Genomic DNA, 19,609 nt, shown 5'->3' on the forward strand with positions numbered 1-19,609 from the left:
AGTTCCCTAACTCCTTTCCTCTCTTCTCCCAGAAGCAGTCATGAGAATCAATTGCCATTTTCCAAAGGCCATGAGATGAGGAGGGTTAGCGTGTCAAGACCCAGAGAAGACTTTTCTTTCCTCCAACTTAAATTATCAATCTTTACTTCTTTTGTGTGTCTCATAATCCACTCTGCACCAAAGTCATCATATATATTAATGCATCTTGTTGGATCCTTATGTTCCTCTTGCTATAGAGTATGGGCTCTGTGAAAGCAGTGCAACTGTGCTTTATTAAGGTTTCTTTTTTTTTAATCCTTACTTTCTGTCTTAATAACAACTCTAAGACAGAAGGGGAAAGGCTAAGAAAATGGAATTAAGTGACTTGCCCAGGGTCACACATCTAAGAGGATGCCTTATTAATCTTTAACTGTCACCCAATTCCTAGCATAACACACTATAAGAATAAAAACCCTAGATACAAGGTTTTTGATGGACTTGCCAAACAAGTCATCCCAGTAGAGGGAATAGTGCCTGGAAGCAAGTCTCTAGCCACTATTAAAACCATCTGGAAAGCAAAGACTGAGAGGAATAGAAAAGAGAGGTAGAATGTGAAGGTTTTAGAGCTCAAGCTGACCATATACTTCCTACTTACAGGAACCAAGTTATCCTCTTACTCCATCCTGTCACATAGAACACCCCATTCATATGAGCAACTCCATTGACCTGTTGGAGACAAAAGAAAGTCAGTTCTTCACACAGCCCTGAAAAAAGAGCTGTGCTTGTCTACCCCATGTATGTAGTGGAAACAGGAGCAGTGAATAAGGATAGTGGAGTCTGGAGTCTAGAGAAGCCTGGTTTCAAGTAATGATTATAATACTTATTAACTATGTGACAAAGCAAGTCACTTTACCTAGCTGAGCCTCAGTTTCTCAATCTGTAAAATGAAAATTAAAAGCCTATGCATGCTGGGGGGCAGGTAGGTGATTCAGTGGATTGAGCCAGGCCTGAAGAGAGGAGGTCCTGGGTTCAAATTTGACCTCAGATACTTCCTATCTATGTGGCCCTGGGCAAATCACTTAATCCCCATTGCCTAAGTATTACCACTCTTCTGCCTTGGAACCAACACAGAGTACTGATTCTAAGACAGAAGATAAGGGCTTTAAAAGGAACCTATGCATTATTTCCTTTGCTGGACTATGAGGGAAGTGCTTTGCAAACATTAAAGAACCCTAGAAACATGAACTATTTTAATCCTTTTAGAGAGAGTCAGGAGGAAATACATACATTTCACTCCTATTAAATTGCTTTACACTGGTATCCCTAAATCAACCTTTTCAAAATGCTTTTCCACTTTATCTCATTTGATCCTCCTAACAGCTAGGGGAAGGGAGGGAAAGTAAAGTGTGTTATTTCCAATTGACTTTGCCCACAAAAATAATAGTGTTGTATGGGGGAATAGAGTCAGAATGGAGTCAGAAGATATGGGTTCAAGTCTTGCCTCTGACAATATACTGACTGTGTGACCCTGAGCAAATCATTTAGCTATGTAGTGCCCCATGCAACTCTCTAAACTGAACTGAGTGAGTACTTTATCTGTACCAATGTAAAGAGTTTATGTACTGTACTGGGAGTTCACTACACACATGATAGTTTAGATTGTTTTGTTTTTTTTTAATCCTTGCCTACAACCTGATTTCTTCCTGGACTTCTGGCACTCGAACACTCACCTCCATTTGGTCTGGATTGGGAAAGTTCAACAGGCAGACCCCAATATTGTAATTCCACATTTTGACTGTTCCATTTCTCATGCCAGTGATGAGACATCGTTCCAACTCATCCAGGGCCATTGCTGTGAGCTCCATATCTTTAGAATCTGATGATGCAAATTCCATCACCTTCTTCCCTGTCATCATCTCCCACACGCTCACCACACCATTCAGGCAGCCGCTCACCACCTACTGAGAACAGATCTGGGAAGCCTAGGGGCCTTTCTTGCCAGTCTAGCAGGGTTAGACTTCATTAGCTAGGGTAAGGGCAAATCTATATTAGGCTATAATAAATAGGTCTCCCAATGAGTTGTGCTTAAAATTAATACATGGTGCTAATGGATCATCAAATTCTCTCTTGGGATAGTTCCACTCTCTACTTCTATAGCTCCCAATCCCAAGCTGATAAATCTGGGCCATTGAAGGTTCCACAAGAGAGATAATGACATAATAGAGCACACACCAGATCAATAGGGTTGCCTTTTTTCCTCTAACTCCTGACTGGGTGTCACTGAATAAGTCACATTGCCCTCTCAGGGCCTCTATTTCTTTATCTTTAAAATGAACATGTTAGAATTATGGCTGTGTTATAAGAAATGAGGAAAGGGACAGATTCAGAGAACCTGGAAAGACCTATAGGAACTGATGCAGAGTGAAGTAAACAGAACCAGGAGAACAATTTATACTAGAGCAACAACACCATATAGATAAACAACTCTGAATGATTTCAGAATCTAATCAATGCAATGATCAACCAGGATTCCAGAGGACTAACGAAGCATGCTATCCACTTTCTAATGATGGTCTCAAGATGTAGAATGAGACATATGTATTTTGGACATTGCCAATGTAATACTATGCATTGCTTTTACCATGCATGTTTATTTCAAGAATTATGTTTTTCTTTTTTTCCAATGTATAACACTAAAAGGTATAGGTGAAAAGAGAAAATAGATTTTTATAAATTTTTTAAATATACAAATTTTTAAAATAAATATATTGGACTAAAGAAAATTCTTTGGTCCTTTCCAGCTCTTAAATTCTATATTTCAAGCACTCTTCCATTGCTGATATTCTATAATTGTTCTGAAAGACTACGTGCTCAGTACAATCTATCCCACACTTCTGGAAGAAAAAAAAAAAAGCTCCATATATAAATCTACACTACTGATTGGGGCAAATTGAGCCTCCAGTCAAATGCTCTATCCATTACATTTCCCCCTCCCCACTCTACTCATCAGGGCAAAGATTCAGTGAGAGGCATCCATACTGCGTTGAGCCTTTCAGAGTTGCTAAGAAGTTATGTGCATAGTATCACAGCACACCAGGTTTAAGACCATTCAATCACTTTATTTTCTGGGGCACAACCATTCCTCCTCCTTCATGTACCTAACATGGAATTTGTGATGGTTCCTTCCTTCCTCTTGCCTCTCAATTCCAGTCACCACGTCTTCTCGATTCCAACTCTGCAATATCAGTTGCATGAATGCCTTCCCCTCCTTTCTCCTTTCTATTCCCCAGGCTACTGCCATAGAACAAGGCCACCATTGCCTGTCATTTGAATTATTGCCACGCCTTCCTAATTAGCATTTTCCCTAAATATTCTCCCTAGTCCAATCCAATCTTTATGTTCCTCTCTCAGAAGACTGCTATTGATCTAGTTCTGTCACTCCTCTGTTCAAAAATCTTTAATGCTTTCTTATTTCCTAATTCCAAACTCCTTTGTCTGGTGTCCAAAATCTCTACAATATGGCGCTACCATGCATTTCCAGCTTCTCTTAGATTATTAGTTTCCTACTACCTACAAACTGGCATACTCTCTGACCCCATAATTGGGTCATGCATACTTTCCTCCATGGGTTTTATCACAATATTCTCTAATATTGCACATCTGACTTCTCTGCCTTTCCCCCATCTTCAACTGCTGAATTTTAAAACCCAGCTTTTATAGGCTCATGAATTTAGCAATGAAGGAGCCTTGAAAGACATCTAATGCAACCTTTTCATTTTACAGATGAGGAAACTAAGGCAAAAAGAAGTGAAGTGACTTTAGATAGCCTCTAAGGTTCCATCCAGCTCCAAGTCTAAGGTCCTATGATGCTATGACCCAGGTCACACAGGTATAGTAGATGTAGAGTACAAACCCAGGTCCTCTCACTCCAAATCCAACAGTCTTTCTATTTTACTTGCTGGTCTTTCCAACTTAAATGCCATCTCTCCCATGAAGCATTCCCTGATTCTCCTGGTGAACAAAGATCTGCCACCTAGGACTATATTTCATGCCTACCACAGTGTTATCACCTGCCACGTGAAACATTTCTTTAATATACTTGTAATTGAATATTACTTATTACAATTATCTGTTTAAGATTCATCCTTCTATTGGACTGTCATCTCAATGACTATAAGGACACTATGCCTTAACCAAACAATGACTCCTAGAATCTAGCACAAAAGGCATGTAATAAATGTTTGTCAAATCAATGAATCAATCACAGTAATTGGCATGGCTAAGTAAATGGCAGGCTAAGCTTTCTGCTGAAGGACACTAGACAGAACTCCTCTAGTTTCTAGGAAATCACATGGTTCAAATTTAACCTCTGGTGCTATCTGTGTGACCTTTGCCAAGTCATCTGTAAGATGAGCTTTGGATCTAAGATTCTGTGACTCCTACTATAAGTGAAGGAGAGCAAATGAGTGGTATTTCCTCTATTCCTAATTACTAGAGAAAGAGACCCACAGCCACCTACCAAGTGACCTAACTAGTCCCATTCCTAGGACTAGGGAAATGACTTCCAATTTGATCCATAGTCAGGAAACTTTTTTCCTTTGGCTCTGTTATGATTCTGCACATTTAACTACTATCCTTACCTGCCTGAAAGTCTTGCTATAAAGGATCCCACATAAACTTGTATGGTGGGTAGTGTTCTCTTCCTCCATCTTTTTCCAGTTGCCTACTTGGGCCTCAAGATAGCCGTTAAGAATCCCAATCTGTGCATGAGGAAAGATGAGACAAACATAAAATCAGGATAGTCCTTTCCTTCTTAATAATCAATAAGTATTTATTAGATACTTGTTAAGTGCCAAGTATTGTGTTAGTTGCTAAAGATAAAACAAAAATAAGACAGTCTCTCCCCTCCAAAAGCTTATATTCTATCTGGGAAGACAACATGTACACAAATAATAATAAACAAGAGGTACATATATAACATACACTCCAAAAAAAAAACAGAAAAAGGACAAGAGCTGCTAAAAACCACCAGAAATCAATATTTAGTAAGGGCCCATTATATAGTTTAAGCTGAACCCTCAACTGTTTTTCTAAATACACTAGCATGGCACGTTTTTTTGAAAGTTTTATTTAGTCAATTTAGAACATTATTCATTCCTTGGTTACAAGAATCCTATTCTTTCCCTCCCTTCCCTCCCCCCACCCCTTTCTAAAGCCAATGCACAATTCCACTGGGTATTACATGTGTCCTTGATCAAAACCTATTTCCATATTATTGATGTTTGCACTAGGATGTTCATTTAGAATCTATAACCCCAATCATATCCCCCTCAACCCATGTAATCAAGTAGTTATTTTTCTTCTGTGTTTCTATTCCCACAGTTTTCCCTCTGAATGTGGATAGTGTTCTTTCTCAAAGATTCCTCTGAGTTGTTCAGGATCACTGCATTGGATATGACACTTTCTTGAAACACAATAAGGTAGAAAGCCCTCAGGACTTGGAGTCAGATCTGGATTAAGTACTGATTTTACCACTTGCTAAGAGATGACATGGTAGGTTGGAAAGAACACTGGATCTGAAGTCATGAGCCCTTGAAATCTAATCCTGGTTCTCTCTTTAACTGCCTGTGATCACAGGAAATTCACTTAATTCCTCTGAACCTCAGTTTCCTTATGTGTAAAGTGAGGAGGTTTGACTACATCGTTTCCAAGATCTCTTCCAGTTCTAATAACTGATGATCTCATTAACTTTTACTGTGGACAAGTCATTTCGCTTCCATTTCCTCATCTGCAAAATGGGGATAATACTTGGCATTACCTGTCTTATGAGATGTTATGAAGGAAATACTCTGGTAAGTCATCATGTATTACAGAAATACAAGGCAATATTTTTGGTATTATCACTATTATTGTGGTGGTGGTGGTTGTTCTTGCAATTCCAATCATCAAAGTTCAATGATTTTTAATACTCAGACTTAGTACTCCTAAACTATCACATTTCCAAAATCCAGGTATTAATACGTCCCTTATATGTCTCTCTGTGCCTTTGGAGTGGCTGTCCCCCATTCCTGGAATACAATCCTTCCTGAGCTCTTCCTCACAGAAGTCTTCCTTCAAGATGTTCAAGATGTCTTCTACATGAAGCCTTTCCTTGCCCTACACCACAACTGCTAGTAATTACATCCAGTATTAGTATATAGATAAGCAGGTTATGATCACCATTTTATGAAGAATTCCAGGGATATGAAGGCTTCACTGCCCAAGAAGAATTCTTTTCTCCTCCTCGAGCTTTTGATTGCTGTTTATATCACTCATATAATACTAACCCTAAATGGCACATTAGATGATTTAACTTTTCAAGTATCTCTATAGGTAAGACAATAAGCTTCTTCTTGCAAGTGGGGACCATGTTTATATACTCCAGAGTGCCCAACAAACTGTCTTATATAACACAGTTGGTACCCAAGAATTATTTTGTTGCTGGACTGAACTTTTTATTTTAGATTGCTGCCTAGAACAAGGATGACATCAATGTAGCCTGAAGGTTGGGTTCAGGAAACTTAGTGAGTCTCTGCCAGTCTTTTAAAGCAGACTTGCCAGGGTTAGATGGATTCACAAGTGAATTCTAACAACATTTAAAGAACAATTAATTCCAATACTACATAAACTATTTGGGAAAACAGGAAGAGAAGAAATCCTACCAAATCTGTTTTATGAAAATAAAATAGTACTGTTACCTAAGACAGAGAAAGAAAATTATAGGACAATTTCCTTAATGACTATAGAGGCAAAAAAAAATTTAAATAAAGATACTAAAACAAGGAGAATATAGCAATATATCACAAGGATCATGTACTAGAACTAGGTGGAATTTACACCAGAATGCAAGGCTGGTTTAATAATAGGAAAATTATCATCCTAACTGACCATATATCAATAACCAAACTAACAGAAATCACATGACTATCTCAACAGATGCAGAAAAAGCCTTCAAAAAAAATATAACACCTATTCCTATTTAAAACACTAGAAAGCATAGGAATAAATGGGTAACTCCTTTAAATTTTAAGTAGTATATACCTAAAACCCTCTGTAAGTATCATCTGCAATGGGAATAAATAAGAAGCCTTCCCAATAAGGTCAGGGGTGAAGCAAAGATGCCCATTATAACCACTATCATTTAATATTGTATTAGAAACTAGCTTTAACAATAAAGGAAACAAAGCAAAGGAATTAAAGTAGGCAATTAGGAAACTAAACTATCACTCTTGGCAGATAATATGATGGTATGCTTAGAGAATTCTAGAGAATCAACTAAAAAACTAGTTGAAATAATGACTTTAGTAAAGTTGCAGGACACAAAATAAATTCACAAAATCATCAGCATTTCTATATAGTACTAACAAAGTCTAGCAGCAAGAATTAAAAAGATGAATTGCATTTAAAATCACTACAAATACTATAAAATACCTGGAAATCTACTTGCCAAGGCAAACATAGGAATTATATGAATATAGTTACAAAATACTTTTCACATAAATAAAGCCAGATCTAAACAATTGGGAAAATATTAATTATTCATGGGTACTTGGCCAAGTTAATATAATAAAAATAATAATTCTACCTAAACTAATTTATTTATTCAGTGCCATACCAATCAAACTACCAAATAATTATTTTATAAAAATAGGAAAAATAACAAAACTATGTAGAAAACAAAAGGTCAAGAATATCAAGAGATCTAATAAAAAAATGTGAAGGAAGGAGGCCTCACAGTACCAGATCTCAAACTTTCCTTTAAAGCAGCAATTATCAAAATAATCCAGCATTGGCTAAGGAACAGAATGGTAGATCAATGGAATAGATTAGATAACCTAATATACAGAGATAAATGACCTTAGCAACCAAGTATTTGATAAACTCAAAGATGCCAGCCAGCTTTTGGAATAAGAACTCACTCTTTAAAAAAATGTGCTGGGAAAATAGTATGGCAGAAGCTAGGTATAGACCAATATCTCACATCCTATACCAAGATAACATCAAAGCGGAAATATGATTTAGACATAAAGAGTGATACCATCACTAAATTAGGGGAACACAGAATAGTTTTCCTAGAAAATCTTTGGAGAAGGAAAGAATTTATGGCCAAACAAGAGATAAAGAGTATTATAAGATGTAAAATGAGTAATTTTTATTATATTAAATTAAAAAGCTTTTGTACAAATAAAACTAATGCAAAGATTAGAAGGAAAACAACAAACTGAGAAAAAATGTTATAACAAATGTCTCTGATAAAGGTCTAGTTTCTCAAATTTAAAGGGAACTAAATCACATTTGTAAGAATACAAGCCATTCCCAATTAACAAATGGTCAAAGGACATGAACAAACAATTTTCAGGTAAAGAAATCAAAGTCATCAATAATCATATGAAAAAATGTTCTAAATCACTCATGTTCAGAGAAATGCAAATTAAAACAATGCTCAAGTACCACCTCATACCTGTAAGATTGACCAATATGGCAGTAAAGGAAGGTGGTAAATGTTGGAGGGGATGTGGCAAAATTGGAACACTAATATATTGTTGGAGTTACAATCCAACTGATCCAACCATTCTGAAAGGCGATTTGGAATTATGCCCAAAGGGTTATAAAACTGTGCATACCCTGTGCTTCAGTAATGCCACTACTGGACATATATCCCAAAGAGATCATAAGAAGAAGAAAAAGACCCACTTGTACAAAATATTTATAGCAGCTCTTTTTGTGGTGGCAAAGAACTGGAAATTGAGGGGATGTCCATCAATTGGGGAATGGCTGAACAAATAGTGGTACATGTTGATAATGGAATATTATTTTGCTGTAAGAAATAATAAGCAAAATGATTTCAGAAAAAGCTGAAAAGATCTGCAGGAACTGATGCAAAGTGAAATAAGCAGCATTGGGAGAACACTGTACACAGTAACAACAATATTGGATGATGATTATCTCTAAAAGTTTGTCTACTCACAGCAATGCAATGATCTGGGACAATCCTGAAAGACTTATGAACAGAAATGCTATCCACATCCAGAGAAAGAACTCTTGGGGTCATCTTTCACATCAGTGTTTTTTTAGTTTTATTTTTCAGTTTTGGTTATGTATAACTTTTCTCTTACAACAATGACCAATATGGAAGTGTGTTTTGCATGATAATAAAAAGGTAGGGGGGAAAGAAAGTAGATCTGGTCAAAAGCTGAGAGGGAAGCAGAGCCTAAAAGACCTCAGTACCTTTTCACTTGCCTGGTATGCAAAACCTGGGTGTTACTCCCCGCTTAGAAAGCTTACCTTGCCTATCCCAATTCTCTTCCCATCTTCAGGACTAACTTAGCACTTTCTTGTATCTCCCATGTCTTTAGTATATGATATTTTACATTATAATTATCCAAATAAATGCCTTAATCCTCTACTAGACAATAAACTTCAGGAAGGGAAAGACAGTATCTTGTCTGAACTTCAAATATCCCCTACAAGTGCTCTACACCCAACAGGTCTTTAACAAATATCTGCCAGACTTAAGCTGTTCCTGCACAGTACCCATTGTCTAACCTAGCTCTGTATCCTCTTTTCTGAATCTTACCCCCAATTGCTTTTGCCATGTCGAATCTTATGATTCAAATTCCCCAGTCTGAACTTGTGATTGCTACCTGCTCAGTCCTTTGGAGAGGCAACACTGAAGATAAAAAGGTGCATTGTATTTGGAGTCAGAAGACCTGAGTTCCAATCTTGGCTCTGGCCAATATGAGCTTGGGCAAGTCCTTTAACCTCTTATGAGCTTGCTTCCATTTCTATAAGGGGATGGGAGGAGAGAGGACAGGCGAAGTGATCACTAACATCTCTTCTAGCTCTAAATGTCTATCATCCCTAGATTAGAATTTTACAGCTTTTTAGGGAACCAAGAAACAACAAGTTGGGAAGCAATACCCTAAAAACCATCCTATGTCTCCCAAATGTAATCTCCATCTACCAAAGCTAAATAACTCTCCCCAAGCTTGTCACTCACCGAATAGGTACCACAAATAAAGGTGTCACTGGCCATGTGGAAGTAAACACTGGTAATAGGATGATTCCCCAGAGCAAAAAATCTTCCTGAAAATGACTGGAAACACAAGAAGTTGTGTGTATCCCATAGACGTATGTTCTGAGGGGGAGAAACATGTAGAGATTAGGATTAGGGCACAGACTGTTTCGTTGAAAAGTTCTGGGATGTAGGTTGGCAAGTATCTCCATCTTTCAGACAAGAAAATGGGGCTCAGAGAAACTTGGGAGATCTGGAATAAGAAGGCACCTTAGAGATCATCTAATCAAATCCCCTTCATTTTGCAGAAGAGAAAACGAAGGTCCAAAAAAGATGAAGTGATTTAACTGATCATATAGCTATGAAGAGGAAAAATAGAATTTGAATTCAAGTCATAATTCCAAATCCAGTGTTATTTTCCATTACCGCAAGATGCCTCTTCAAGGATAAGTAACCCAAACACAGGTCTTAGACTAGTGATGGTGAAAAGGATAATGACTGGAATCAATATCCATCCCTCAAGCCCAAAATTAGAATAGTCATGACCTCTTCCCATCAGGATAAGAGTTCAATATGGTGGCAAGAGCCCCAGACTAGGAGCCAGGATTCCTGGTTTTAAGTTTCAAGTCTAATAAATAACTCCTACATGACTTTGGACAAGCCCCTTCCCTTCTCTGGGCCTCAGTTTTCTCTTCTGTCATATGAGAACATTAGACTCTGATTAAATTCCTTTCAGACCTAATATTCTACAACTAAGAATACAACTAAGATCTGTGTGACATGGAAAACTCCCCCAAAAGGCAGGACCAACCTGTGTCAAGTTTTAAAAGGTCTGTCTTTCCCAATAGTGCCTCTTCACTAGTCTACCAAGGTCTTAAAGATTATGACATCAAATTTAATGCCATTTTACTATTTCCATCGTACCATGATGCCTCTTCAAGATTAAGCAAAGGACCAGTAAAAATGTAATTATGATAACTAAAATGGCATTAACCCATCAGGAACCCCAGGTTCACACTAACCTGCAATTCATTAATCATTTGAGGAGAAAGCAAAACAGGATCCTGAGTGAATGGGTCAGTCTGGGAAGAGGCAGGCATAGTCAATTCTGAGATACAGTAGAGAGACAGGAACCCCGGATATGGAGTCTGTACTCAAATCTCAGATAGGCCACAAGCTCTGTATGACTTTGTAAGCCTTACTTTATTTTACTTTATTTTTTAATCATATCTGTGATTCCATTATTGTAGAGAGTTCCCAGGAAGTCAGTCCCCTCTACCAATGTTGCCTGGAGCAGAGAGAGGTGAAGTGATTTCCCCCGTATCACACAGCTCATATGTGGCACAGGCAGTATTTGAAACCACATCTTGCTAACTCCAGGACCAGCCTTCTTTCTGCTATCAGAATGCCTCTTTCATGTACTTATTTTATTTCTCTAGAAAAAAAGGATAGAGTTGAGCTCTATGACCTCTAAGGTCTTTCATTGCTCTAAATCTTATGATTCTATATTCTGCTGATGGGACTCCAAAACTGGGGGCTCTGAACAGTTTGGGAGAAACAGGAAAGATCTAGATGTATCAAGAGAGAAGATATGAAAGCAGAACTTCAGAGGGAAGGGACCAAAAGCTGACTTCACTAGAGCAGGCTCTGTTTTTAAATCAGTGTGTAATTTTGAACCAGTCATTTCCCCAGAGGCCACAGTCTCCACCTCTAAAATGACATGGTTGGACTCTAGATAGTCTCTAATGGGTCTTCCCTAAGGAAGGGAAGAGAGGGACTTTGGCATGGAGGTGGTCATTATGGGAGATAGTACTTTGTCTTTGGAGATGCTGATGATGCAGCTGCTTTTTCCATTCACAACAACATGAGTCACTGAGGTCTGGTGTCCCTTCATCCGCCACATGGGTTTCTTTATAAAAAGGGGATTCCACAGGAGAATGATCGGATCATAGCCACCTGTCACTGAGATTTTTTAAAAATACTATTAGATGATATGATGGTATTAGAGAATCAAATAAAAAACTAATTGAAAAAATAATTTTAGTAAAGTTGCAGGATGCAAAATAAATCCACAGAAATCATCAAAGTCCAGCAGCAAAAATTAAAAAAAGAGAAATTGCATTTAAAATCACTCTAAACAATATAAAACACTTGGGAATCTACTTGCCAAACAAACATAAGAATTATATGAATATAACTGTGCTCTTTGTGGTGGCAAAAAATTGGAAAATGAGTGGATGCTATCCAATTGGGGAATGGCTGAACAAATTGTGGTATATGTTGGTGATGGAATACTATTGTGCTAAAAGGAATAATAAAGTGGAGGAATTCCATGTGAACTGGAATGACCTCCAGAAATTGATACAGAGTGAAAGGAGCAGAACCAAGAAAACATTGTACACAGAGATGGATACACTGTGATACAATCGAAAGTAATGAACTTCTCTACTAGCAGCAATGCAATGATCCAGGACAATTCTGAGAGACCTATGAGAAAGAACACTATCCACATTCAGAGGAAGAACTGTGGGAATAGAAACACAGAAGAAAAACAACTGCTTGATCACATGAGTTGGTGGGAATGATTGGGGATATAGTCTCTAAACGATCACCCTAGTGCAAATAACAATAATATGGAAATAGGTCTTGATCAATGACACGTGTAAAACCCAGAGGAATTGTGCGTCAGCTACAGGAGGGGATTTGGGAAAGGGGAAAGAAAGAACATAAATCTTGTAACCATGGAAAAATATTCTAAATGAATTAATTAAATTAAATTTCCCAAAACCTAAAAAAAAAAAAAGAATTATATGAACACAATTAAAAAACACTTTTCACATAAAGTCAGATCTAAACAATTGGAAAAATATTAATTGCTCATGGGTCAAGCTAATATAAAAAAATAACAATTCTACCTAAACTAATGTATTTATTCAGTGCCATACCAATCAAACTACCAAATAATTATTTTATAAAACTAGAAAAAAATAACAAAATTATGTAGAACAACAAAAGGTAAAGAATATCAAGGAATCTAATGAAAAAAAAAATGTGAAGAAGGCCTAGCAGTACCAGATCTCAAACTGTACTTTAAAGCAGCAATCATCAAAATAAACTGGTACTGGCTAAGTAACAGAATGGTAGATCAATGGAATAGATTAGACAACCTAATATACAGAGCTAAATGACCTTAGGAACCAAGTGTTTGATAAACTCAAAGATGCCAGCTTTTGGAACTCACTCTTTAACAAAACAAGCTGGGAAAATTGGAAAACAATATGGCAGAAGCTAGGTATAAACCAATATATCACACCCTATACCAAGATAATGTCAAAATGGAAATATGATGTAGATATAGAGTGATACCATCACTGAATTAGGGGAACACAGAATAGTTTTCCTAGAAAATCTTTGGAGAAGGGAAGAATTTATGACCAAACAAGAGATAAAGAGTGTTATAAGATATAAAATGAATCATTTTTATTATATTAAAAAGCTTTTTTATACAAACGAAACTAATGCAACCAAGATTAGAAGGAAAACAACAAACTGAGAAAAAATGTTATAACAAATGTCTCTGATAAAGGTCTAGTTTCTCAAATTTAAAGGGAACTAAGTCACATTTGTAAGAATACAAGCCATTTCCAATTAACAAATGGTCAAAGGATATGAACAAACAATTTTCAGGTGACAAAATCAAAGCCATTAATAATCATATGAAAAAATGTTCTAAATCACTTATGTTCAGAGAAATGCAAATTAAAACAATGCTGAGATACCTACCACCTTACACCTGTCAGATTGACCAATATGACAATAAAGACAAGTGGTAAATGTTGGAGGAGGTGTGGCAAAATTGGGACACGAATGCACTGTTAGTGGAGTTGTGAACTGATCCAACCATTCTGAAAGGTGATTTGGAACTATGTCCAAAGGGCTATAAAACTGTGCATATTATATGGTTCTATAATGCCACTATTGGGTCTATATCCAAAAGAGATCATAAAAAAAGGGAAAGGACACACTAGTACAAAAATATTTATAGCAGCTCTTTTTGTGGTGGCAAAGAATTGGAAATTGAGGGAATGTTCATCAATTGGGTAATGGATGAACAAACTGTGGTACATGTTGGTGATGGAATATTATTTGGCCATAAGAAATGATAAGCAAAATTATTTCAGAAAAAGCTAGGAATATCTACAGGAACCATTGCAGAGCAAAATAAACTGTGAAAACTTGACTGCTCTCAACAATTCAGTACTCTGGGGCAAATCTGAAATACTTATGATGGGGGATGCTATCCACCTCCAGAGAGAGAGTTGTCTTTCACATCAGTATGTTTATGTTTTTATTTGGGGGGTTTTGGTTATATATGATTATCCACTTACAACAATGACAAATAAGGAAGTATATTTTACATGACAATAAAAATAAATTTTTAAAAATATTATTAGCCTAAACAGATCCTGAGACAAGGACCCTTTTCTCTAATGGAGGTGAAACCTTACTGCTTAGGGAGGGAGGGAGAGAGAGGAGAGGAAAGGAAAGGAGAAGGAAGGGAAGGTGGAAGGGGGGAAGGGAAAAGGGAGGGAGGAAGTCAGTGTGGCTACCATGTGCCAAGTGCAGTATTTAATGCTTTGCAAATATTATCTTACTTTATGTTCATAATAACCCTAGGAGGTAGGTATCATTATTAATATCCCTGTTTTATAGTTGGGTAAATGATATAAACATGTCAAATGATTTGCCCAAGAAGTATCTGAAGCTAGATTTGAACTCAGATCTTAAGGTCCATTGCTCTTCATCTTCTCTGTCTGCCTAACCAAACCCCTTAAACCTCTCAGAAAATCTGTTCAAATCCTTCTTCAAGCTCCCTCCAAATGTTCTCCCAAAATCATTGCTATGACAAAACTTCTTTCTCATTCAGCACTTTCCCCTCATATCCTCTAAGGAAGCCTATTCTTTCTTTCCTTATAAGAAAGTACACATTCACTCTTTGTCTCCCTCTGCCCAAAAGCAAAAAAGGTAAGTTTCTCCCCTCAACACCTGGTCTAATGTATCTATCTTCTCCCATGCTTGACTTTAAAATTAATGTTACCTCTTAATATATATGTCGTTTGTGCAAAAATGTGTTCATATCACTTCTCTACTCAAAAATGTTCACAGACTCTTTAATGAATAAAATAATAAGTAAAAGTCAAAAATCCTTCACTTAGGATTCAAGACACTCCACAATCTATCTTGATCTGGGCACTTTCTCTTTTATGACTTCCCCCCATATTCCCTACATAGCTGGGCTGCTCTCAATCCCTGAAACATGTGTGGTCCTGTCCAACCCCTATATCTTTACCCATGCTATTGTGCCTGTAATACATTTTTTTCCTCCATATTTGCCAGTTAAATTCCTCCCCATTTGGGGTTTGAATCCATACCTCACACCATATACCACAATATACTCTAATGGTTTCAACATTCAATCTTTTTGTAATTTAAAAAATGGAAGGAAATAGCATGTCTCAACCCAAAAAAAAACTGTTTTTAATTTAATTATTTAATTAAAAAATAATAATTAGAAACAATGTCAATTGAATCAATTATACAGATAAAATATGTATAGAACAAAAAGCATTCTCTCTCTATAATAAAAAAAAACAGATTGAGGAAAATGTTTGCAATAAATATATGAGAACCCATCTGACAGCTTGAACTTACAAGGAAAGGAGAACCTATAAGGACTTCAGACTAATAATATATACTCTTCTCTACTGAAACAATGGTCAAACTGCAAATTAGGAAAGAGAAAATACAAACTGCTAACTATATGAAAAGAGAAACAAGTTTCCTAAAAATCAGAGATATGCACATAAAGACAACCTTAAGAATACTTACCTTATTATAACTACTAGGATGACAAAAATAGGGGGGAAATGTAAAACTTATAGACAGCAGAGATATAGAGAAATAGACTCTCTGATGCATTGTTGACAAACATTTTTGAAGATCAAGATGACTACTGTCATCCCTGTGTTGATCCTTAGATCCCTACCTCTGCTGAAGGTATCCTAGAAACCCTACTTCACGCTATCCCCTGAACTCACTACTCTTTTGGTAAGAAACCATCTAATCTGACAATACTCCCAAGATCTTCTGGACCTTACCATCTGCCCTCCTATTTTCCCCCACTTAGGTCCTAGCTAGCCTTTCCATCTGCAATAAACTGAACATGACATAACTGCTCCTTAATGTATTATCTCCTCAAATTAGAATGTAAGCTCCTTGACAGAAGGGAATGTCTGATTTTCTCTTTGCGTCTCCATTGCTTATCACAGTATTTGGGATATGATACTTGATTTTTCAACTCCCTCACAAAATTTATCATACCTTCCAACCCAATTATCCCACTGTTAGGATTTTATCCCAAAAAAAAAATCATAAAAGGAAATTAAGGTTAGTTCTATGTAAAGAAAAACATTTCTAAGTGCTCTATTTATAACAGAAAAACAGAAATAATCTTTATGTCCAATAACTATAGAATAGCTGAATAAATTATAATATATCAGTGTAATTGAATAGTACATGGTTATAAAAAATTACAAGGTAGCACCAAATAAAAAAGAAAATCTCTATAATAAGTGTTCTTCACTTTTTTGTGTGTCATGGAGCCCCTTTGAAAGACTGGTAAAGCTTGTGGATTCCTTCTCAGAAGAATGTTTTTCAAATGCACAAAATAAAATACATAAAATACAATTATATTATAGCCTATTCACTAGTTAACAAAAAAAATTTTAAAACAAGTTCAAGGATGCTAACTTAAGAACCCCAGTCTACAAAGAGGGATGCAAAGCCCAGTCAGCAGAACCAAAATTGTATGTACACTGATTGCAAAATATACTTCCCCCACCAAAAAAAAGAAGAAAGTTTGGAGGGAGAATAAAGAAAGAAAGAATGAGAAAAATGAGAGGAAGCAGAAGGAGTAGAATTTCAAATAGAGCTGTAAGCAGAGACAGGACAAAGGCATGATCCTAGCTCACTTGTTATCTCATTTGGTCCTAACTAATGAAATGTTGAGGATTTTTGCAAAGTTTTTAGTCCTTTTATTTTGGATGTTTTTAGTGATGAAAATTTTTGTTGATAGTTTGTGATTTTTTTTTAATTTAATTCCTAACAATTCTTTAAATAAAGGCCAAATGCCTTCTCTTCCATAAAGCCTTTCCTGATTGATCCCTGCAGCCAGAGAAAGAACTTTTTTCCACACTTTAGTCTTCCACTTACACTGTTTTATACTGCTTTAATTTTATGTGATAGCATGTATTATAACAATAGACATCAATCATTGTTTGTGTTTTGTCTTCCTACTACTGTAAATTCCACGAAGGCAGGAAACATGCCTTATCTAAATTCTCTATTCCACAGTAGTGAAGACAGGGTTCTATACCCAGAAGGAGTTGATTTTAAAAGGTTTAATTGAATTCCTTACTTGTGTTTTGGGGGCACATGCTGGGGACTTGCACTTCTGCCCAGTGATGCAAGTCTCCAAGAAAGAAGGAATGAGGATTGACCTAAGAATAGGAAGGATAGAAGTCATTTCAGCTTGTTGCCCTCAAGTCTTGCTTGAAAGGGGACATGTGAGCCTGATGATTCCCTTGCATTGAGTATTTCCCTCTCTTTGGAGGCACTAGTGCTAGCCAGCAGCTATGTTCACATCTAATGAGGGAGGTGGGTAGATAACCGAGAAGAAGTACCAAGAAAACTCACCAAGAAAATTCCTGTCTGGACAGTAATCGAAACAAAGAATTCCCTTCCTCGAAGTCATTGTGGAGGTTCTGAAGTATAAAAGAAAGAAAGACCATATCTATGAGCAAAAATTCCTGAATCAACATTATTATTATTGTTATTATTATTATTATTACTGAGGAAGATTTTAAGAAATTTTTTAATTATATCCTCTCATCAACATTTTTATTCTTTTTCACCCCAATTGGTTCTACTTACAAACATAAACACATTCTTAACTCTTTCCTAAGGTCCCCCACAAATGTTTACGTGAACCTTCTAGACTAGCTTCTGTCCTATTTCTCCTCTCATTTCCGCTGCCAAACTCCATGGGCAAAGTTATTTATAACTGTGGCTTCCACTTCTGCCATTTCAGTGACTTGTACTTATCATAAACTACATTCCCCAAGTTCACCAATGACTCCTCTCACTGCCAAGGATTTAGTGGCCTTTGCTCAGTCCTTACCCTTGGCTTGGGTAGCCTCTCCCACTGTTAACAAATCGTTCTCCACGAAATCTTTCTCCCTTGTTTTCTGAGATCCCGCAACCGTCCTAGTTGGTGGGTTACCCCCAGCTCAGTGTCTGTTAGAATCTCAGCTTTCCTCTCTCTACATTCTTTCCCTCAGTGATGTCATCAGGCTCATCACTTCCGCTACCATTGGAATGTATAACCACCTGCCCTGTTCTGTTGAAACCCCAATCTTTCACCAAGACACAATTCAGATGATGCCACTTAATCTATGAAGCCTTCCTTGACTTGTGCTCTTACCCACCCCTAATGCCATTGATGCAGGAGAAGCTCGTGTTCTCAAATTTCTCATAACACTCTGCCAGGGCCTCTCCCTTTATATATGTCTCATTCCCCCTTATATATCATACACACACACACACACTCTAGGCTAGTCCTTCCCCTCATTAGACTATAAGCTTCTTGAGAGTGGGGTCCATATCATCAGAACTATCTTTGCAACCACCCACTTTGCATACACTGAGTACGTAGCAGATATGTTTATTATTTAATTTATTGTTGAATAAATGCTATTAAATCAATAAATGATTATTATGATTAATTTATTATTGAATGGAGCCTGCCTTGACCAGTCACTGAATCTCCAAGTCTTAGTTTCCTTATTTATAAAATAAAGGGGTTGGACTAGCAGACACCTAAAGTCCCCTGAAGAGCTCTCTCCCTTATCTGAACCCACTCTGTAGCTCTCTTATCTCCTCTTATGATATCCTAATTTGTATTATGACCACGTTTGTGTATTCTTATCCCCTACAAAATTATAAGTTCATTAAGGGAAAAAAACCACAGCATCCTCCTTAGCAAAAGAGACCATACCTACCAGGCATGTACAGAAAAACTTCATATTATCATGGGAAAAGCATCCATCTTTGGAATTAGAAGACCCAGATTTAAAGCTTTGCTTTATTATCACTTCATCTTTCTGAAGTGATTTTCTGTTCAAAGGAAATAATACTTGAGAAAGAGCACTGCATAGTGGATAGAGAGCCAGCCTCCATGGATCAAGCCTCATCTCTGCTCCATGACCCTGAGTGATTCTGTAAGACTAACAGTACAAGGATAATTAGGGGACTCAACAGAGAGAGAACCTGGAGTCAAAAGGATATGGATTCAAATCTGGCCTCAGACACTTTCTAGCTGTGTGAATCTAGGCAAGTCACTTAACCCAAATGTACCTAGCTCTTTTTAATCTGAGAGTTGTTACTAAAACAGAAAAATAAGCGTTTTTTAAAAAGACTCTATAAGTTACAGAGCAAGCACTCAATAAGTGGGGAAGT

At 36.9% G+C, this 19,609-nt stretch overlaps 1 protein-coding gene across 6 annotated transcripts in view; it reads right to left on the reverse strand.

Annotated features, from left to right (window-relative positions):
• EFCAB8 (EF-hand calcium binding domain 8) overlaps positions 1–19,609 on the reverse strand; it is a 133,090-nt gene that overhangs the window by 46,021 nt on the left and 67,460 nt on the right. For all 6 annotated transcript variants that reach the window (XR_001625231.2, XR_008915233.1, XM_016426407.2 and 3 more), the window contains 6 exons: positions 17,789–17,856; positions 11,847–11,995; positions 10,019–10,156; positions 4,620–4,739; positions 1,710–1,937; positions 635–705 (listed from right to left, as the gene is read on the reverse strand). Coding sequence is in view for 4 of the 6 variants with exons in the window: in XM_016426407.2 (XP_016281893.2) it covers positions 635–705; positions 1,710–1,937; positions 4,620–4,739; positions 10,019–10,156; positions 11,847–11,995; positions 17,789–17,856 (774 nt within the window). In the remaining 2 variants the exon portion in view is untranslated. The remainder of the gene's footprint in view (positions 1–634; positions 706–1,709; positions 1,938–4,619; positions 4,740–10,018; positions 10,157–11,846; positions 11,996–17,788; positions 17,857–19,609) is intronic.

The sequence above is a fragment of the Monodelphis domestica genome, chromosome 1 (genome assembly GCF_027887165.1).
Source record: "Monodelphis domestica isolate mMonDom1 chromosome 1, mMonDom1.pri, whole genome shotgun sequence".
Taxonomy (NCBI): Eukaryota; Metazoa; Chordata; class Mammalia; order Didelphimorphia; family Didelphidae; genus Monodelphis; species Monodelphis domestica.